The sequence below is a fragment of the Hyla sarda genome, chromosome 6 (assembly GCF_029499605.1).
Source record: "Hyla sarda isolate aHylSar1 chromosome 6, aHylSar1.hap1, whole genome shotgun sequence".
Lineage (NCBI taxonomy): Eukaryota > Metazoa > Chordata > Amphibia > Anura > Hylidae > Hyla > Hyla sarda.
In genome coordinates, this window is record NC_079194.1 from 175,684,517 (window position 1) to 175,707,812 (window position 23,296).

General features: G+C 42.6%; 1 protein-coding gene across 3 annotated transcripts in view; it reads right to left on the reverse strand.

The window, feature by feature from the left end:
- Positions 1-1,562: 1,562 nt before the first annotated feature.
- HSD17B2 (hydroxysteroid 17-beta dehydrogenase 2) overlaps positions 1,563-23,296 on the reverse strand; it is a 63,138-nt gene continuing 41,404 nt past the window's right edge. Inside the window, exons 2-4 of one of the 3 annotated variants that reach the window (XM_056525824.1) lie at positions 13,748-13,933; positions 7,588-7,725; positions 1,563-5,143 (exon numbers count right to left, since the gene is read on the reverse strand). In XM_056525824.1, coding sequence (XP_056381799.1) covers positions 4,779-5,143; positions 7,588-7,725; positions 13,748-13,933 — 689 coding nt within the window. In that variant the 3' untranslated portion in view covers positions 1,563-4,778. The remainder of the gene's footprint in view (positions 5,144-7,587; positions 7,726-13,747; positions 13,934-23,296) is intronic. The other 2 variants (XM_056525823.1, XM_056525822.1) reach the window with 2 other exon arrangements.

Here is a 23,296-nt window from a genome sequence, read left to right on the forward strand (position 1 = left end):
AGTTTTTGGAGCCCGGGCACAGGAAAAGTTAAAAGATTTGCGCTGCAGTTCTCCTTTAATGTTAGGAAGCATACAAAATCCACAAATGCAGTGTGTTTTCAGACAAGTTGCTAGTTACCATAGGTTACTGTATACCACTGTACCATTAACATTAACTTATGACCACTTTAAAACTACTTGAAAAGATTCCTGGCAGTGTTATACAGGGATTTAGATCTTTTAGGCAGTCATGTTTTAGGGGTTGTTGATCTGCATGTTTGCTATTTTATGCAATCTTTTGAAAAGTTTTGTGGTGGCGGCGGGGTTTGTGGTGCAGGCCAGATGTTGTTACCCTAGGGGTAGATGGTATTAACCACTTGTGTTTGTGACGCCAGGGCGTGGTTTAGCCTTAACCACCTGAAGGTGTACCGCTGGATCCTTGGCTAGGCATGGGGGCAATGAAGACACCGACGCCAAGTTATGGACAACAGTAGCTTAACTGAGGGTAGACAGTTGTTACAGTCTATGCAGTACAGCCAGGGCCAAAGGAGGTGACCAGTGACACAGAGACCTCGCAGGTTTGCTGGGACTTGTAGTAGACAGGAGAATTTAGTACAGGCCACGCTGAGTAGATAGAAGACTTGACTTGACTGACAGGACAGTGACTTCAGCTTACTTGACTTGAGGCTGCAGGACTTGACTTGAGGCTGCAGAACTTGACTTGAGGCTGCAGGACTTGACTTGAGGCTGCAGGACTTGACTTGAGACTGCTGGACTTGACTTGAGGCCTCCACTGCTCTGGACACACACTATAGGCAGGACTTGACTGGACTGGACTTCAGCACAAAGAGAGAGCAGAGCTCAAAGAGAGAGCGAGACTAGCTCCATCCAGGGCTTGTATGGGGGAGACTAGCAGGGAGCTCATAGGCCACCTTTGGGGTCAGCTGGTCACTAGTACCTCCTGGGTAACAATCACATGGTACATTTATTAAAGGTATAATACACAATATAATACATAACCTATTTACATGGGGGAAAAAACTGCAGGGGGCCCTGGGGATACTGAGGGACACTGCCTGGAAGGTATGGGGAAACACCATCCCGTACTGGGCCACCAAAAACTCCCCCTCTTTATTACAGTCGACGCCCAGTCTTGGAGGGGAGAGGACCGAAGTGACCACTGGGGCCAATGACAGTTTCTGGAGCATTTTTACCCAATGTCTTTTCCAGGTCTGATGAGGAACGGCAATGAGTCCATGTGGCATGGTTAATGTCCATACATGTTCTAAACGGATGTGGAGTTTTTTGACCTTGTAATTCTTCTCCATCAAGAATATACATAACAACTTTACAAGACATGTTGGATTGGGCTGCCGAAGGCTATCTACCCAATGCCTTGGCTACTGGGGTCCCTTGGTTTGACACAGTTCCCCCCCCCCCCCCCAGAACTCTATACATAGACTTTAAACATAATGTTACATTTACATTTGGTTACCTCTGTCACTGCACGTGTGTTGTGGAGCTATCAAGAATACCTTCTGGCCAGCAAAGTATTCTGCACACTGGGACAGAAGAAAACAATAGACATACTCGCTATAGATATGGGTGGACTGGAAAATATATAAGGCTACAGTCCTAATCTAGACATGGACATTAGACTAGACTAATTTAGTAATAGTGTTTTGACTATACTGGACTATGTGTGGTACATAACTTGTATTTATTTTAACGAGAGTTAATCTCTGTACCTCACTGGGAGTTGTCCTTGGGTTGACCTGAATAAGGACACTGTACACTTTAGCTATTTCTGTACGAACATTATACTCATTTTATTACAGTATAACAACATAAAAAAAAGTTTACTTGTGCAAAAATTATAGACAAAATATATTACTTTGATGATAACATCCTTAAACTTTGCAAAACCTAAAACAACAATGATTTCTGAACACAGTTTCACGACTCAACAGTAGTAATTTTCAAATACTGTGGCCTGGCAAATTTCCATCCCAACCTCGAAGGTCACCTTGCTTCCTAGGCTGGGACATGTACCTAGGACCACGAGACTGTGCCCCCTCCATCGGGCTGACATGAGTACCCCATGACGCATGGGACAAACTGGATTCAGTGATGGTTGGGCTCATGGTGACCACCACTTGAACAGCAGCAGCTTGCACCACTGGGAGATCACGTGTAGGTGCCGGTTGGGCCGGCCAAACCTCCTCCTCAGCAGGAGTAGGCAGAGGCACTTTAGTTGGTGCCCATGGTTAGGCCAAAGCTCCTCAACCACAGGAGTAGGCCTGGGCACATCTGTGGAAGACCCTCAAGCAGATATCTGGGGTCCATAGCATTTGACTCAGGATACCATTTCTCTTGGACGACCTTCCACTTGACGCTTGGTGGCAGGAGACCAAATGGATCTGAGTCCCAATCTTCAGAGGGGGAAATAGGTGAAGGAAGGGGATTTTCATAGGATTCATGGGCCTGGTGACAGCTGCTGCCCATTCCCCTCACAGGCTCTGTATAGGGGTGTATTCTACAATCTCGTCGCTCTCTAGGGAGTGTAGCGGTGAAGGGAGGTAGTCTCTCTTCACCGCTCTCCTGTTGACCAGAATAGTACCACCATGGTGGCAGTCCATTATTGTGCCATATCCCCTCACTCTATCAAACTTGATGACTGTAGCTCTTCGCCATTCTAGGGGTGGCTATCCCTCTTGGGGTTGTTCTAGCCTTCTGATATATAAGGCATCAAGGCTCTTGATGTCCTCTTGCTGGACTTGTCGAACTTCATATGGCATAACTTTAGGGCCATACTTCCTTCTCCTCTGCGCCCTTAACTCGGGTCATGACATCAGGCCTCCTCAGCCCCGTGGGAGACCTTTTGAAGACGGTCCGCTAATGCCTGAAAAATGTGCGCCGTGGTGACACTTTTGGTCTCCGACGCCATCTTGGGACTCTCTGCTTGGGTAGTCTGCTGTGCATCCACCATCTTCTTGCTCTCACCAGGAACTTCTGCAAGATTGAAGAGGTCGAGCTCCACTCCGCTTCTTAAACTGGTCTCCAGCAAAATGGCTGCAGGCCAGAATTTCATCATCAGCAGGGCCTAGCAACAAGGGGAAGACATTTCAAGTTCCACCTGGACTAGGAACTGCGACTTTACTTCAATGCCCGAAGGCGGGGCGCTGGCCATGGCGGGATCCTTTTGTGCGCTTTTCTTCCAACAGATTAACCCTTTCAGGTATGACGGCAGACATCTTGGCACTTAACATTGCTTCAGTACAAATTTTGCACATAATGTTCACGACTTCAGAGTTTTCCTCAATAACAGATGACAGTCTTTTCTTCACCTCTATTTCACAAGTGCCTCGGGTAAAAAACTTTCCACAGACAAAGTCCCGTACACTTTCTGGCGCAAACTTTACTCGCATCGGCATGCAATTTTCTTGCAGACAATACTGGACACAGTTCAGAGGGGGGAGGACTTGTGCCATAAGGCACACACCCGTATCCTGTTCGTGACGCCAAAAGTTGTGGTGGCGGCGGGGTGTGTGGTGCAGGGCAGGTGTTGTTACCCTAGGGACAGGCGGTATTAACCACTTGTGTTTGTGATGCCAGGGCATGGTTTAGCCTTAACCACCTGAAGGTATACCGCTGGATCCTGGGCTAGGCACTGGGGCAATTAAGACACCGATGCAATGTTACGGACAACGGTAACTTTACTGACGGTAGACAATTGTTATAGTCTATGCAGTACAGCCAGGGCCCAAGGAGGGGACCAGTGACACAGAAACCTTGCAGGTTTGCTGGGACTTGTAGTAGACAAGAGAATTTTGCGCAGGCCACGTTGAGTAGACAGAAGACTTGACTTGACTGACAGGACAGTCACTTCAGCTTACTTGCACTTGACTTGAGGCTGCAGGACTTGACTTGTGGCTGCAGGACTTGACTTGAGGCTGCAGAACTTGACTTGAGGCCTCCACTGCTCTGGACACACACTATAGGCATGACTGGACTGGACCTCAGCACAAAGAGAGAGCAGAGCTCAAAGAGAGAGTGAGACTAGCTCCACCCAGGGCTTATATGGGGGAGACTAGCAGGGAGCCCATAGGTCACCTTTGGGGTCAGCTGGTCACTAGAACCTCCTGGGTAACAATCACATGGTACATTTATTAATACAATACACAATATAATACATAACCTATTTACATGGGGGAAACAACTTCAGGGGGCCCTGGGGACACTGTCTGATAGGGCAGTGAAGTACAGAGAAACACCATCCCGTACTGGGCAACCACATTTGGTTTACCAGGCAAAGAGCCCTGGACCACTCACAGTCCACCATGGTATCAGTAGTCTTGATCAAGTACAAGTTTTAACCTCACTTCTGTCATCTGACACCAGAGATTACATAATATATGTTTCGATTATGGCAACAATTAAAACTTTGTCACGTAGTAAAGCTTTATGTTACAAAAGTAAAATAAACAGGACAAGTATTGTGATATGTAATTACAATTTACTACTAGAGAATGCACCACTTCTATTTTCTAAAAAAAATATGTATATTAAAAAAAATGCTAAATTTTCTGCTCCTCATTAACAAAATGATCCTTCATGTTATTAGTTACTGGAATGGCCATATGACATATGTACATATCTACAGTCATATGATTTTTCCAATCCTGGCCCTTGCATTGATCATATGGGAAGTTTTAAAAATAATTCAGATCTGTGAACCAGATTAAATCACGGATGAGCCATATTTTTGTAAAAATTGTCCACTCATCATCATGGAAGCTCTAGTCTGTTTTATTATTAGCCTTGGATATCCGCAGGGATCTTGGTAGGATATTCTGGTGGATTTGAAAAGTTTGTTTTGCAAAGCAATCATAAACCCAGAGAGGGAAATAGTGGAACAAACAAGGGATGAGATATGCACACTGGCCCGGGGTGTAGGAGACGTAGGGTTCTTGAGCCAGAAGAGCGTGACACACATCCTCCAGGACAGGGGATAGATCTGGGGAGGTAACTGTAGACATTGTATGGTGAAGATCCTTCAAACTTGCCAGGTATTCCTCCCCATAATCTTCTTTGACATCTGGCATGATATTATCTTGAATATTCTGGTCTTGACTTGACCAGTGTTCTTGAGATCCAAAAATATCTGCAAGCAGAAGACATGCTTTGTTTAAGGAGCTTGTATAATTTATTAAATATATTCCCAACAGCAATGTAAAACAAGCAATCAAATTATAGATAACTAGTATATACACAGAGCAGTACAGGCTCTCAAAGGAGGAGTGAATGGAATTACACAAGTGATTCCCTTATGGTTTTCTGAATCTATGTAGGGCCATTATCCTGATGTATTTATATGTCATCTACCACAGTAATTGAGGCTACTTCTCTTATTTGCTTATTTTAAAGGTGGAAGGGGGTGAGTGTTGTCATTTTATAGGATGAGTTAACTGTAACCTATAAATGTATCTTTAACCAGCAGGGATGTACTTTGAAGAGAGGTTGCCTCATAGCAAAAATTATGGGTATGTTTATCCCTTTAAAACCAATTAAGGGATGCCCCAAAGAACAGCATGGTGGCCGACACTTGTACCATCCAACATCATGGTCCAGAGACACACCTGCATGAAGTTTGTATGTTCTACCTAAGCAATATCTGGGTTTCCTCGGGGACCTCAGGATTCTTTCAACACTCTCTTTTGGTGCCTGTATATATATGAGTGACAGTGTGATTGTTTTATGCTCGCACATGCGCCCTCTAAGTATGTAGCTGGGAGTACATCCGAAAGTGACACCTTCTGCCGGCAGCCGGATCATGTGACATTTCATGTTTCACATGACTAGGAGTCATTATAGCAATATTGGTGATGTAATCCCATATCGCTTGGATCATGTGATATACAGCTATGTGGGTAGGCCCGCAATATACAGTGGATGCTGATCAGGTTACGTTCATGTGAGTAAGCGGAATTAACAAGGTAGAACACACGTTTGAGTTGAGATGGCTGATGTGGCAGAATAGTACACCTATGATAGGAGTCCAGCGATAGGTTCTGTTATCATATATTAGATAGATCTGGGCCGGTTTTAGCCATGCCCCCTGACGAAGCTCAGTAGGAGCGAAATGAGCGTTTGGGTTCCAAGCTCTCCAGGTCAGGTACTTTTGTTGGGGTAAAGATCTTTGTGTCTTTTAATGATGATTAAAATGTATACTTTACTACTGCATTAGCACTTTCCTTCTATCTAATTGTCTACCTACCAATTGCCCTGCTAACAACCTGGGTGTTGACACTGTCCATCTGATAATGTACTGTTCCCTCTTTGTGGGGGTGGGAGGGGTGCTGGTATTGTATGTATGAATTTCTCACTAAAGAATTATGTTTTTTCTATGCTATCTTGCAATCAGTGCAATTTTTTTGGTGTAGATTTGAATGACATTTAAAAGACTTTATAAGCACCTGCCTTATTCTGCCTACAGAACAGTCTAAAGGTTTTCTACAAATGTCCCTTTTTTATGTAATTTGCCTCTTCACATTCTGATATGCTGGGAAGGTCAGAGTAAAAAATTATCTGTAGGAGGTGGAATAACTGGAGTACAATCAATTAGGCCTAGCTATAAGGTCTATTTATATTAAAGGGAAGGTTTAAACAGATTTTTTTGGTTAGAGGCAGACACTTAAAGGAGTATTTTGCCCACTTAAAGGGGCAAAAACATTTTATCCCCTATCGAAAGGATAAGGGATAAGATGTCTGATCACGGGGGGCCTGCTGCTGGGATCCCTCGCGATCTCCCTGCAGCAGCCCGCATTCTATCCGTCGATGTGTCTGCAGTTTCAGAAACGCCGGGCTTCCGAGATGGGGACGTGACGTCACGCCACGCCCTCTCCATTCATGTCTATGGGAGGGGGCATTGTGGCCGTTATGCCCCCTCCCATAGAAATGAATGGAGGGGGCGTGGCGTGACGTCACGTCCCCGTCTCGGAAGCCCGGTGGTTTCCAAAACTGCAGACGCAGCTATGCATAGAATGCGGGCTGCTGCAAGGAGATTGGGCGATCAGACATCTTATCCCCTATCCTTTCGATAGGGGATAAGATGTTTTTGCCCGGAATACCCCTTTAAACATGTTCTTTGTTTCCTAATCGGTTTCTATTTACCATTTTTTTCTCATATTTTTACATTGTTATGGCAGCTGCCATATTGCCCGAGCTGTTTTTAACAGCATTTAGAGATATGCTTTACAACAAGTTCCAGGGACATAAGCAACAATAGACAGGACCTGTCCCATTCACATGAATTGGAAACTAGGCATATTCTGTGACTTTTTTTTAGTGGTTATTCTAAAGGGATGGGGATGCTGAGCTTCAGCTATTGGTGTCTTATCTATCTACTGGTGTCATCTTTCACTGTTCTAGTATTTTCTAATAATTCCTATCACTAGAGTAAGCAGGTTGTAAATAATGCCTGTATTCCATATACAGAAGTCTTCTCATGCATTTTTCTGCATGTGTTTAAGCAGTAGTCATCTGGAAAAAAAGACAAAGGTTTGCAAAGCAACCTGGACTAAGACAAACACTTAAATATATACATACTTGTTTTGAAGCCACTTGGGTGGATAGCGGATACTTTTACACTCCACTTTAAGAGATCTTGGCGCATCACTGCAGAAAACATGGACAGAGCTGCCTTAGATGCTGCATAAGCTGCAAACCCAGGAATTGGAGTGTGTCCTGAAGAAGATGTAAAGATGAGCTGAGGACAACATAGACATCTACTAAACACCAGCAAGCCTCAATCTAGTAGAGACCTCATGCCAATGATTTACTAGCTCATAAACATTGAAAGGTATAGTGTATTATGGTCACAGCTAGTGGTCAGGTAGTGTTTTATATAGAGTATAACAGAAATGGATTGGTTATACCCAGTAGTTGATTTAGGTTGTGGGGTGTAATGATTTATGTATAGAGAATAATGGCATCATATTGTAGTCATGGCCAGTGATCAGGTGTAGTGTTCGTATAGTGAATGACAGAACTGTTATGGTCACGTCTCGTAGCCTGTTTCTGTTGGGATTTGCAGTGTTCGATGTATAAAGAATAATAAGATTGTATTAGGGGCATGTCAAGTGTGTCAGGTCATGTTGGTGGATGTAGTGTTCTAAAATAGAATTGTATTTTGATCACATGGTGTAGGTCTTTTTAGAATGGTATGATCATACCCTATGCTTAGGACATGTTGAGATGACGTTGTGGATTGTATCTATATAATTATATTTATCAGTCTTGTCACGCTTGTAGATTGAAATGTTTTATGTAAACCGTAAACATACCAAGTAAGACCTAAATATGATTTATATACAATAAACTGTTCCAGGAGACCTGCAAAACACATCTACACGTTGGCAACTCTGAGCAATTCATCCAACAGATGCTTAAGAAATGTTCTTATTGTAAGAGAACACAAAAGAGATGGGCAAACAGATGTGATGGGCAAAAGCCATTCATCAGCCTCCCCACCCGATCACCTTTAACAAATACATGAAAACGTCCCACATCCCCTATCGATGACACTACTGTTTATCTAGTGCACAGTACACTACTGTGGGCTGAGTGTTCATGGTTGTTTGTCTGTGCCTGGTTGGAGGATTCCGCCGTGCTAAATACTTTAAGACTCTTTCTATTTTGCACAGTAAAGTTAATCCCAGTTGAAATGAATAGCTTATTGGAGGTCACAGTGACCTCAGATCGAGTTCTTTCACAGCATTGGGTTGTACATGCAGTCAGAGGATATAACCGCATGTACCGTTCATTGTGCAGAAAAACCTTTTCATCTGATAACAAGCTAGAACTTGCATGCACTGTATTACTCTAAAATGACTAAGATGTGCTAACTAATCCTGCATAGACACATTGTATAATTGCACAGTTTTAAGCAGTTTTGTCTCTGAACCTGTTCTAGGTTAAAAAGACACATAAGACTCCAAACATGCTCTTATCTTGTAATCCCGAGAACTCTTAAAGGGTAGCTCCCACCATCCTATATATTTTGTTATCTGTCCCTGCCTATTGCCCATCTATCCCTAACCCCCTCCCTGCCTTAAATTTTTTTTTTTACTATATTAAAAATAACTTTTTGTCTGCCTGGTAGTGTGCTCACTACCAGGCAGACTTCCCCAGCAGGCACCACGTCACTGATGCCTGCTGGGGCCGACACTTCCGCCCTTAGTTCATCTACACAGGGTGCCTCCAGCTGTTTCACCACTACAACTCCCAGCTTGCCCTGACATCTATTGGCTGTCAGGGCATGCTGGGAGTTTAGTAGTGAAACAGCTGGAGGCACCCTGTGTAGATGAACTATAGGTTAGTGCCATGCGGCGCTACCCCGTTCCCTCCGTCACACCCCCACCCCTCCCCCTGTTCTGAAACCCGGAACCCCAGTCTCCTACAACCCCCGTTATAACCACCAACTCCCCTAAACATCTCTCCTCCATACTTACTGATACTGCAGAGTCCGGCAGTGGGCGTGCAGGGGCAGTGGCGGCGGCAACGACATGTGTGGGAGGAGTGGCCTCCCAGCCAGTGGCCGGGGAGCCAATGCGCTCGCTCCCGCCTGTCTGATTGACAGGCAGGGAGGGAGTGCAGTGTAAATGAATTAGGATCGATTGCCCGGCCGCAATCAGTCCGAATTCAGGCGTGACGTCACGCCGTGCTGCAGGCGGCCACTAGGAGGGAGACCCCTAGTGGCCGGTTTTCAAACGTAAAATTCACCATGAAAATGAAAAAATAAATAATGAAAATATATTACAGATATGTTGTAGTACATAAGTACTACAACATATCAAAAAATAAAGTTGGTGACAGTGCCCATTTAAAGGAGTCCGCTCCACTGCAATGAGCCTTCCTAAACATAAAGCTGACTGGTTTACTCATTCCTAACCAGTGTTAGGATTTCCTTTAGATAAGCAGCACCACCTGTGTCTGGCATCCACTTATCTCTTCTGTCTTTACATTTCATTAACATTTCTTTCAGCATCTGTGGCATAAATGTCAGCCTCGGATTTTTGTATTAGATCCTCTAGTAAATTTGTGTTGGGCTGGGCCAATCAATCACTTGTGAGCACACATACAAGGGTTTATTTACTAAGAGTGGAGTATAGTTTTCTTTGTGGGTTTTGATTCTGGACAGGTATTTTCTCAAGGTATTTAGTAATGTTTCCCCACACTTTGCACTTTTCCCTACGTTTTGCAAATTTTTAACAACTGTTTTGATCTGCCTGCTTTTTTTCAGCTCAACTCCACCACATTTTCTGCGGAAACTTTAGTAAATATGTTGGGATATTTCAAAACGGTCAGGGACACTCCCCTTTTGTTGGGACCACGCCCCCTTTCTCCCATGGCCATACCCCCTTTTCTGTTTTTTTTTTTTTGTTTTTTTTTTGCATTCTGTCTTTTAACCGTTGCTGTGGTTTTGCAAGTGTTAGTATTTTTAAATTGTTTCACCTATTGAAACAATGTTGTCAGTAACATTCCAAAACCATGGTTAGTCAAGGTAAAGACGTATGCAGCTTTTACTTCCCATTTTTACCTCTGACCTTCGAAACACAAGAATAACATGGAAAAAATGCATATTGTGAACATAGCCTTATTTAGGATTATCTGAATAGGGGTGGGGTCACCAAACTACTTCAGCAGTATGAGAAAAGCTATACAGTGGTCATATTGCACATCAACACCAAACACTTTAGACCAAAGTACAATAGGTAACAAATATTTAATCTTTATTGAATTTATCAAATAAAAACAAGTAAAACACAAATAAAATGAGAGGTAGGACGGTTTAGTACAGGAAGGTAGATAGCAAGGTGGGAGGACATTTAATCATCAGGATAAGGTTATAAGGGTAAAGGGTGACACTCTCTCATGCACATAGGATATAAAAGTAATCATACAACAACACATAACTTGATGAGTATGATGAGAGGGAGAAAACATGATACCAGCATATAATAGCAGAAATCTGAATAGTAATGAATGATAATGCACCCTGCCTGAACAAAGCAGGTGCGAAAACGCATTTGGGGCAGAGGTGAGGAGTTCAGGCAGGGTGCATTATCATTTATTACTATTCAGATTTCTGCTATTATATGCTGGTATCATGTTTTTTCCCTCTCATCATGCTCAAGTTATGTGTTCCTGTATGATTACTTTTATATCCCATGTGCACGAGAGAGTGTCACCCTTTGCCCTTTACCCTTATAACCTTATCCTGATGATTACATGTCCTCCCACCTTGTTATCTACCTTCCTGTACTAAACCGTCCTACCTCTCATGTTATTTGTGTTTTATTTGTTGTGTTTTATTTGATAAATTCAATCAAGATTAAATATTTGTTACCTATTGTACTTTGGTCTAAAGTGTTTGGTGTTGATTATCTGAATAGACAATATGGGGAAGATACTATTGTTTTCTCTGTGTCCGACATTCTGACTGCTTTGTATTCTTTGTTTTATTTACTATTTCGGCACACATGTGTTTATAAATTTGGGTCTATCCTCATGTATTACCCTGTCCAGATGAGAATGTCACAGTAATTTACAACTCAGCCTTTATTTTGTAGCTTGTGTAAAAATCGTGCCAGAAATGTGCCTTTCTAGTAAATTAGTCAGGGAAATCCTAAATCCCTTTAGCCACACACCCTTTTTAGGAACTGAAGCTCCATGCATATGTCTAAACAAAGCGTTGCCCGAGTAGTGTAAAATAATAGTAAATGAGGGCAGACTAGGGACAAAGGTGTGGTGCACGCAAAATAGTACATTTTCCCAACACATGACACTAACTTTCAAGACTGATTGAACATTATCACCTGTAAGGGAAGAGTCAGGAGCCTTCCATACACATTAGACAACAAGCTGGTTTCATGAAAGTAGGCAGGTTCAGCTGACTTTTGGCTAATGTGTATGGGGACCTTAAAGGGGTACTCCAGTACCAAACATCTTATTCCCTAGCCAACCGCTGGTTCAACCCCTCCCCTTCCAGTCTCCTGCCTGGAGCCCTGGCTCTCTTCATGCGAGGAGTGACCTTCGCTTCATGCAAGGAGTAACCTTCGCTTCATGCACGTATTACTGACGACCATGGCACAAAGCTGTGACTTACCCCTTCTTGTATGTCTATGGGAGAGCCAAAGATACGGCATTCATGTATCTCCAGCTCTCTAATAGAGATACATTAAGGAGCATGTCGACCACAGCCCAGTGGTCGGACCCCTAATAATCACACTGCGGATTTTATGTGTGCGCATCAAAGTAGTACTAATAATTAATATGAATTATGATGTAAAACTGCTATGTTTGTTGCCCAGGGTGCTATTTTCTATAAAACAAAGCAAAAAACCTAACCAAAAAAGCTTGTCTGAAGCTGACTACCGCCTTTAAGGTATTTTCTGTAGAAAATAGTTATGGTGAATTGGGACTATCACATTCAAGTTTAAGTCGTGCAGCAACAATGCAAGCAATCATGATGCGGCTTTGATCAGTGTCGGGATTTTTTCCTTCCTGTAAATGAGAGATTATGTATGCACAATTACAATCACATAACAAACTAATTAAATAATCAAAGAGCCAATTACTGAGCTGTGACAAGCCAGTTCTGACAAACTAACGAGCCCATTAATTAATAGCCAGGATCTCAGACTTGGCTTTGGAGATTTGATTGATCCACCCGCTAATATTTTTGTACATAACTGACAGTATGATTGTATGTCTGCAGTGCAGGGTTGTAGACAAGGGCTGCAGGTGCACAGGGCATCATACCATGGCTGCTGTCAATCACTCGCCTCTAATTATACAACCAGGAATGCTCAATGCTCTATTACTCAGTCAACTCCATGAGTAAAGTATACAGGCCGATAAATTAAGTCAGAATAAATAGATAGATAGACTTTGTGAATATACTAGACTATGTGAATATTTCAAAAACGAACAGGTTGTTAGTATACATTTTGCTCAAAAAGTACAAGCCCACTTGCCACATCAAGGCCACCTCATTAGAGTGGGTCCCTAACCTAACACTCGTGTAGAGCTGGGCAGTGAACACTGCCTCTGTGACATCAAGCCCACAGGGGGAATGACCCACTGGCCAGGCAGCCCCACTGATGTCCGACCAAGCTCCTGGCTCTGGGCCAGCGCTACGACAGTGTTAGGTTAGGGACCCACTCTGACTAGGTGGCATTGTTAGTTTTTGAAATGATGCTGAGAAGCAAGTAGATCAAAATACAAATTGTGAATGTGCGGCTATGTTTCTATTTCTCCTTTTTTGTTTTACATATGTATTTTAACACCTACACATTGCTCCTACATAGCTTTTAGGACATCCTATTCTAAGTCTTTAGGCATTAAAGCATACCTGTCAGATCCCACAAAAGAAATATGTCACTTAGTACCTAATCCTGACCATGTACATCTAATTTGTATGCCTCTATCACCTATATTTATTATAAAAATACCTCTTTTCATTAGTCCACTGTTTTATAAATCCTCTCAGGGGAAGGGGGTGAGTCCCTCGCTTGTGGTGGTGGGAGGTGATTGGGGTGTCTGTTCATGTAGTTTTGTCCATGAGTCATCTATTGCCCATGACTCATGAAAAAAAAAAAAAAATAATATACATATATATATATATATATATATATATAAATGAGAAACACTTTGGTTTAGAATAAGATGTGGTGACTGGTGAACATAATAGAATAACCCTTACCTGCCATACTGGATATGGTCACAAGTCTTCCCTTGGCTTTCCTTAGTAAGGGCATAAATATCTTTGTAACTTGAACAACTCCAATAAAATTCACATCCATGCATTGCTTATAGACACTAATGGGCAGCAATTCTCCATCTGCCATGTAGCCAAGAACCCCTGCATTATGCACAATACCCCAGAGACCTAGACCAATGGATACAAAAAGGAATGTCAGTATAAAATGTGTGGTTGGGATATATCAAGGATCTATATGGCTATCATTATCATATGCACTAATGTACCATAAAGAATGCACCAGAGACATCCTAAGGGTCCACAGTCATGCCCAATAACACACAGTCTCTCGAACATTGTATTGGTGGCACCAGTGTAAATGATAAATTGTCCATAAAATATACATTATTCATATTATCAAAGTATTGTGATTCCTGGTCGTACTGTTACAATAAGATTTGTATAGTACATTTATTATAGTCTAAATTAATAAGACACCAGTTGATCAGTAAATATGGTCAGATTTTTGCTTTTGTTGCCAATAAAATAAATGACTGCGACCAAGGTCTAGAACATGATTTATCTTATATAATTCAATGAGTAACCCCTTTTATCCAAATCTACATCTGACTGACAGATCACTTTAGACTGTAAAATACCAGGTGATGTAGCTAAGCTTTGGTCTCCCAGGTTTGGCACTATTTAATTTAATTACTGAAATATATTCATAGTCAGGAGACTGTCCATTGTGTGGTTGTATTAAGAATATATTTGCATTTAAATGCAATGTACGCATGACTTATTTCCATAGTTCCATGTCTCAATGCATATTGTAATTCCATCAATATAGGCTTTGCTTAAAAGATACATGCTTCCATAATCTGCTATTAAAAGACCAATGCTTCTGAGGTGTCTCAGCCCTCTGCATATGGCAGTTGTAGATAATAGAATCCAAGAAGGAAAAGGAAATCCAGCTCACCCGAAAAATATGGAATAACAGTATAAAAACACAAAAAATTTATTTCATCCTTTAAAAATCAATGAGATGGTGAGAATTAAAAGCATAGATGAAAAGCCGACGCGTTTCGAACTATATGGTTCTTAGTCATGGCACCATGACTAAGAACCATATGCCATGACTAAGAACCATATGGTTCGAAATGCGTCGGCGAAACGTGTTGTGCCATGACTAAGAACCATTTGGTTCAAAACGCGTCGGCGTTTCATCTATGCTTTTAATTCTCACCATCTCATTGATTTTTTAAAGGATGAAATACATTTTTTGTGTTTTTATACCGTTATTACATATTTTTCGTGAGAGCTGGATTTCCTTTTCCTTCTTGGATTCTATTGCAATTGGCTACACGGCTTGACCTGCATCCGTGCTCCTCCACCAACTACCCTTCCAGTGGCTACTTCTACAGGGCGGTAAACTGGTCTATTTTTTCTTTATGTATTAGTTGTAGATAATACTTCAATAAAGGCAGATAGACCGGCACATCACAGGTATTCTCCACCAAGGAAAGAAGCGCAGGAGTGTGAATAGGACCGTAATAGATCATGCTACTTGTGCTCAGCACAACAGACTGGCAAGTCTCGAATGTTGTATATGAAGTAAAATATAAATTCGCGGCACTCACCACTCGTGAACAGTCTTGCTTTATTACTTCGGTGTACAACAAGTACAAGCAGTGTTTGTACTTGTACACCAAAGTAATAAAGCAAGACTGTTCAAGAGTCGTGAGTGCCGTCTATCTATATTTTACTTCATATATATCAGTTGTAGATAATATTTTGCAGCCATGACACTGATCTCCTGGGGACATGTAGATCAAGGACCCCTCTCAATCAGCTGGTATTGCTGGGAGAACCACAAGCTAAAATATTATAACATATCATTACATTCATTGAGATCAGTTGGCGTCTTGATTTCAATCAGTTATGATGGGTCTCCAAAACAAACAGCTGAGACATACATGAAAGTGATCTGAACCCTTTGAAATTAAGGGAAATGGTCAACCAACTTATGTGTATGAGGGTCTGTCATCTGTCCTGGCCTTAGAAGGTGGCCTTTGTTCCATTGGGAAGTTAAATGCTCCTCAAGGGGTCTTAGTGGCTAATTTCCTTGTTGCCATTGAACTGTACATGTACCCTTGGCCAAATACACATGTTTAAAGGGGACATCCAAGAATAGAAAAACAGAGCTAATGTCTTCTAAAAACAGCACTGCTTAAAGGGGTTCTAAGGTGGAAGACTTTTTTTTATTTTTTTTTATGAACTGGTGCCAGAAAGTTAAACAGATTTGTAAATCACTTCTATTAAAAAAAATCTTAATCCTTTCAGTACTTTTTAGCCGCTGTATGCTACAGAGGAAATTCTTTACTTTTTGAATTTCTTTTTTGTGTTGTCCACAGTGCTCTCTGCTGACACCTCTGTCGGTGTCAGGAACTGTCCAGAGCAGCATAGATTTGCTATGGGCATTTTCTCCTGCTCTGGACAGTTCCAGTTGTCAGCAGAGAGCACTGTGGACAACACGAAAAAGAAATTCAAACAATAAATAAATAAATTAATAGAAGTAATTTGCAAATCTGTCTAACTTTCTGGCACTAGTTCATTTAAAAAAAAAAAAAAAAAAGTTTTCCACCGGAGTACCCCTTTAACCCCTTAAGGACCGAGGGTTTTTCCGTTTTTGCATTTTCGTTTTTTTCCTCCTTGTCTTTTAAAAAATCATAACTCTTTCAATTTTGCACCTAAAAATCCATATGATGGCTTATTTTTTGCGCCACCAATTCTACTTTGTAATGACTTCAGTCATTTTGCCCAAAAATCTACGGCGAAACGAAAAAAAAAATCATTGTGAGACAAAATTGAAAAAAACGCTGTTTTGTAAATTTTGGGGGCTTGCGTTTCTACGTAGTACATTTTTCGGTAAAAATGACACCTTATATTTATTCTGTAGGTCCATACGATTAAAATGATACCCTACTTATATAGGTTTGATTTTGTCGGACTTCTGGAAAAAATCATAACTTAATCACAAATACGTTTAAAATTGTCATCTTCTGACCCCTATAACTTTTTTATTTTTGCACATATGGGGCGGTATGAGGGCAAATTTTTTGCGCCGTGATCTGAAGTTTTTAGTGGTACCATTTTTGCATTGATGGGACTTATTTATGGCTTTTTATTCATTTTTTCATGATATAAAAAGTGACCAAAAATGCACTATTTTGGACTTTGGAATTTTTTTGCACGTACGCCATAGACCGTGCGGTTTAATTAACGATATATTTTTATAATTCGGACATTTCCGCACGTGGCGATACCATATATGTTTATTTTTATTTACACTGTGTTTTGTTTTGTTTTTATGGGAAAAGGGGGGTGATTCAAACTTTTAATAGGGAAGGGGTTAAGTGATCTTTATTCACTTTTTTTTTGCAGTGTTATTGCTCCCATAGGGACCTATAACACTGCACACACTGATCTTTTACACTGATCACTGGTTTCTCATAGGAAACCAGTGATCGATGATTCTGCCGCTTGACTGCACTGAGCAGTCATTCGGCGATCGGACAGCGAGGAGGCAGGTAGGGACCCTCCAGCTGTCCTGTAAGCTATTCGGGATGCCGCGATTTTGCCACGTCTATCCCGAACAGCCCACTGAGCTAACCGGCATACTTTCACTTTAGACGCGGCGTTCAACTTTGAACGCCGCGTCTAAAGGGTTAATAGCGCGCGGCAGTGCGATCAATGCCGCGCGCTATTAGCCACGGGTCCCGGCCGTTGTTAGAGGCCGGGCCCAACCCGCCGTGGCCCCGCGTTATAGATCGGGAGCGGACACATGACGTTCCAGTACGTCACGTGTGCTTAAGGAGTTAAATTGTATGTGGTATTACAACTTGGCTCCATGCACTTCAATGGAATTAAGATGCAATACCACACACAACTTGAGGACAGGAATGGTACTGTTTTTGGAAGAAATTAGTTCTGTTTTTATAATTCTGGATTATCCCTTTAACCCCTTAACCTGTTAAGGACGTAGGGCATACCTGTATGCCCTACGCCCGGTCCCGGTGTTTAAAACGGGGTCACACCGTAACCCCGCATCACATCGGGTCGGTCCCGGCTGCTAATGATAGCCGGGACCCTGGGCTAACCGATCGTTGTGCCACGTGCTATTAACCCTTCAGACGCAGCGATCAAAGTTGACCACCACGTCTGAAAGTGAAAGTAAACGCTTCCTGGCAGCTCAGTCAGGATAAAATCGCGATGTCCCGATCAGCTAGGACGCGAGCGGAGACCCCTTTACCTTGCTCCATCGCGTCCGATCAGCGTATGATTGCTCCAAGCCTGAGCTACAGGATTGAGCAATCGAGCCCCTATCTTGCTGATCCATGCAAAGTTATGGCTTTGCAGGGATCAGAGTAAAAGATCAGTGTGTGCAGTGCTATAGCTCCCTATGGAAGCTAACTTTTTAATTTTTTCACAAACGGGCCGGTATGGGAGCTATAGCACTGCAAAAAAAAGTGAAAAAAAAAGTTAACAAAGGTCATTTAACCCTTTTGAATCACCCCCCTTTTCCCATAAAAAAACTGTGTAAATAAAAATAAAAATAAACATGTGGTTTCGCCTGGTGTGTAAATGTCCAAGCTATAAAAATATATTGTTAATTAAATCGTACGGTCAATTGCGTACATGCAAAAAAATTCCAAAGTCCAACATAGCGTATTTTTGGTCACATTTTATATCATGAAAAAATTAATTAAAAAAGTCATATCAATACAAAAATGGTACCGATACAAACTTCAGAACACGGTGCAAAAAATGAGCCCTCATACCGGCCCGTACGTGAAAAAATAAAAAAGTTATAGGGGTTAGAAGATGAGAATTTTTAACGTATAAATTTTCCTGCATGTAGTTATGATTTTATTCCGAAGTACGACAAAATCCAACCTATATAAGTAGGGTATCATTTTATGGACCTATAGAATAAAGATAATGTGTCATTTTTACCTTAAAACGCACTGCGTAGAAACGGAAGCTCCCAAAAATTAAAAAAAATGACATTTTTTCTTCAATTTTGTCTCACAATTTTTTTTTTTCAGTTTCGCCGTGGATTTTTGGTAAAGTTACTAATGTCACTGCAAAGTAGAATTGGTGGCACAAAAAATAAGCCATCATATGGAATTTTATGTGCAAAATTGAAAGCGTTATGATTTTTAGAAGGTGATGAGGAAAAAATGAAAATGCAAAAACAGAAAAACCCTAAGGACAGAGCCAATTTTGGCCTTAAGAACACAGACAACTTCATTTTTGCATTTTTGCTTTTTCTTCCTCGTGTTCTAAGAATGATACCGTATATACTCGAGTATAAGCCGAGTTTTTCAGCACGATTTTTCGTGCTGAAAACACCCCCCTCGGCTTATACTCGAGTGAACTCTCCACCCGCAGTGGTCTTCAACCTGCGGACCTCCAGAGGTTTCAAAACTACAACTCCCAGCAAGCCCGGGCAGCCATCGGCTGTCCGGGCTTGCTGGGAGTTGTAGTTTTGAAACCTCTGGAGGTCCGCAGGTTGAAGACCACTGCGGCCTTCGACATCATCCAGCCCCCTCTCACCCCCTTTAGTTCTGTACAGTACTCACCTCCGCTCGGCGCTGGTCTGGTCCTGCAGGGCTGTCCGGAGAGGAGGTGGTCCGGTGGGATAGTGGTTCCGGGCTGCTATCTTCACCGGGGAGGCCTCTTCTAAGCGCTTCGGGCCCGGCCCCAGAATAGTCACGTTGCCTTGACAACGACGCAGAGGTACGTTCATTGCCAACGTACTTCTGCGTCATTGTCAAGGCAACGCCTCTATTGGGGGCCGGAAGCGTGGAGAAGAGGCCCCCCGGTGAAGATAGCAGCCCGGAACCACTATCCCACCGGACCACCACCTCTCCGGACAGCCCTGCAGGACCGGACCAGCGCCGAGCGGAGGTGAGTACTGTACAGAACTAAAGGGGAGTGAGAGGGGTCTGGATGATGTCGAAGGCCGCAGTGGTCTTCAACCTGCGGACCTCCGGAGGTTTCAAAACTACAACTCCCAGCAAGCCCGGACAGCCGATGGCTGCCCGGGCTTGCTGGGAGTTGTAGTTTTGAAACCTCTGGAGGTCCGCAGGTTGAAGACCACTGAGGGCGGATGATGAGAAGAGGATGATGAAGGGGGGGGTGGGATGATGAAGGGGGGTGGGGATGATGAAGGGGGGTGTGTGGGATGATTACAAGGGGATGATGAAGGGGGGTGTGTGGGATGATTACAAGGGGATGATGAAGGGGGGTGTGTGGGATGATTACAAGGGGATGATGAAGGGGGGTGTGTGGGATGATTACAAGGGGATGATGAAAGGGGGATGTGTGGGATGATGACAAGGGGATGATGAAGGGGGGATGTGTGGGATGATGACAGGTGATGATGATGAGGGTCTGGATGATGACAGGCGGTGATGATGATGAGGATGTTAATGATGGGTCTGGATGATGACAGGGGTGGATGATGTATTTCCCACCCTAGGCTTATACTCGAGTCAATAACTTTTCCTGGGATTTTGGGTTGAAATTAGGGGTCTCGGCTTATACTCGGGTCGGCTTATACTCGAGTATATACAGTACCTTTCTTTGCCCATTTACAGACCAGAGAGCTTGTTTTTTACATGACCAAGTGTACTTTGCAATAACACCATAAAATGTACAGGAAACAAAAAAAATATTATTTGTGTGGGGATATTGAAAAGAAAACAGCAAATTTGCAATTTGGGGGAGGGGGTGTTTATGCGATACACTTTAGGGTTAAACTGAATTTTTTTTTTTAATTCTGTGGGACTTTAGGAGAGCTTATTTTTGCACCATCATCTATAGTTTTTATCGGTACCATTTTTGCTTTGGTGGAACTTTTTGACCACTCAATCTTTTTTGTGACCAAAAATCAGCAACTGTGTTTTACATTTATGCCATTCACCAAGCAATATAATAATAATATTATATCTTAATAACATTATAATAACATTATATTTTAATAGATCAGGTATTTACGCACCCTACCAGATATGTGGGGGTTTTAAAAAATATATTTGTATTACATATTATTTTTTACTTTTTTAATTGGAAAAGAAGGTGATTTACATTTTTATTGGGGGGGGGGGGGGTCTTTTATATATTTTAAAAAAAAATTATATTTATTTTACACTTTTTAAGTCCCTTTAGGGGACTATTAATAGCAATCAATAGATCATAACATGGTACTGATAAGTATTGTCACCAATCTTTTTGTACAGCCTGGCTCTCCAGCTTACGGTTTTGAGCAGTTGGCTGTACTTTAAATTAAAAAGCACTTGATGTTTAAAAATAAAAAACAACTTTTGACATGCCAAAAATTTTAACTGGTTGGGGTCTTAGTGTTTAGATCATTACCAACCACTAGAATGTGTCTCTGAGACGATCCCATACATCTCACACTTCTCCCTGCTCATTCTTCTGAATGTTTTCCTTGAAATAATTGCAGGGAAGTAATCTACTAAACTAAACGTATAAAATACTTTCATCTTTACATAGTTGAATGTGCTGACAACAAAATCACACAAAAATTATCAATGGAAATCAAGTTTATCAACCCATGGAGGTCTGGATATGGAGTCGCACTCAAAATCAAAGTGGAAAACCACACTACGGGCTGATCCAACTTTGATGTAATGTTCTTAAAACAAGTCAAAATGAGGTTCAGTAGTGTGTGTGGCCTCCATGTGCCCGTATGACCTCCCTACAACCCCTGGGCATGCTCCTGATGAGGTGGGGGATGGTCTCCTGAGGGATGTCCTCCCAGACCTGGACTAAAGCATCTGCCAACTCCTGGACAGTCTGTGGTGCAATTTGGCATTGGTGGATGAAGCGAGACATGGGCCCTTATTTACTAAGAGGGGAGTGTAGGTTTCATTGTGGGTTTTAATTCCCTACAATTTTTTTCCACAGTATTTACTAAGGTTTCCCTACATTTTCCACCTACCCTACATTTTGCTTTTTTTTTACACATGCTCTGATCTGTAGGATTTTCCTCAGTTGAAATCCACCACATTTTCTGTGGAAACCTTAGTAAATAGTTAACCTTAGTAAATGTCGGGAACACGCCCCTTTTCGGTGACCCCTTTCCCAGAAGGCCACGCCCTTCTTTCATGTTTTCTTAGCAAAATGGTGAGTTAGTCTGTTTTTTTCAATTCTGGCACAGACAGTCCATAGCATCAATGCCTTCATCTTGCAGAAACTGCTGACACACTCCAGCCACATGAGGTCTAGCATTGTCTTGCATTAGGAGGAACCCTGGGCCAACCGCACCAGCATATGGTCTCACAAGGGGTCTGAGGATCTCATCTAAGTACCTAATGGCAGTCAGGCTACCTCTGGCAAGTACATGGAGGGCTGTGTGGCCCCCTAAGAAATGCCACCCCACACCATTTCTGACCCACTGCCAACCGGTCATGCTGGAGAAGGTTGCAGGGAGCAGAACGTTCTCCATGGCATCTCCAGACTCTGTCATGTCTGTCACATGTGTTCAGTGTGAACCTGCTTTCATCTGTGAAGAGCACAGGGTGCAAGTGGAGAATTTGCCAATCTTGGAGTTCTCTGGCAAATGCCAAATGTCCTGCACGGAGTTGGGCTGTAGGCACAACCCCCACCTGTGGACGTCGGGCCCTCATACCACCCTCATGGAGTCGGTTTCTGACCGTTTGAGTGGACACATGCACATATGTGGCCTGCTGGAGGTCATTTTGCAGAGCTCTGGCAGTGCTCCTCCTAGCACAAAGGCAGAGGTAGTGGTCCTGCTGCTGGGTTGTTGCCCTCCTACGGCCTCCTTCACGTCTCCTGATGTACTGGCCTGTCTCCTGGTAGCGCCTCCATGCTCTGGACACTACGCTGACAGACACAGCAAACCTTCTTGCCACAGCTCTCATTGATGTGCCATCCTGGAGGAGCTGCACTATCTGAGCCATTTGTGTGACTCGGTCTCATGCTACCACTAGAGTGAAAGCACCGCCAGCATTCAAAATGACCAAAGCATCAGCCAGGAAGCATAGGAACTGAGAAGTGATCTGTGGTCACCACCTGTAGAACCACTCCTTTATTGGGGGTGTCTTGCTAATTGCCTATAGTTTCCACCTGTTGTCTGTTCCATTTGCACAACAGCATGTGAAATTGATTGTCAATCAGTGTTGCTTCCTGAGTGGACAGTGTGATTTCACAGAAGTGTGATTGACTAGGAGCTACATTGTGTTGTTTAAGTGTTCCCTTTATTATTTTGAGCAGTGTATATATATATATATGCCCCCCATAACTCATAACAGTCATCCCAGCTGTTTTGTTTCAAAATCAGACCCCCATTAACAGTCTTAAAAAGTTCAGGTTTGTGCAGAGAGATGAGAGCTACAGACAACTACACAGACCATAAGCCCTGCATTTGTTTCCTGACTGATCTGCGGGAGAAGATGCCTTCAGAGAGCTGAGCAGGTCACATGGTCAGAGAAGCAGTGA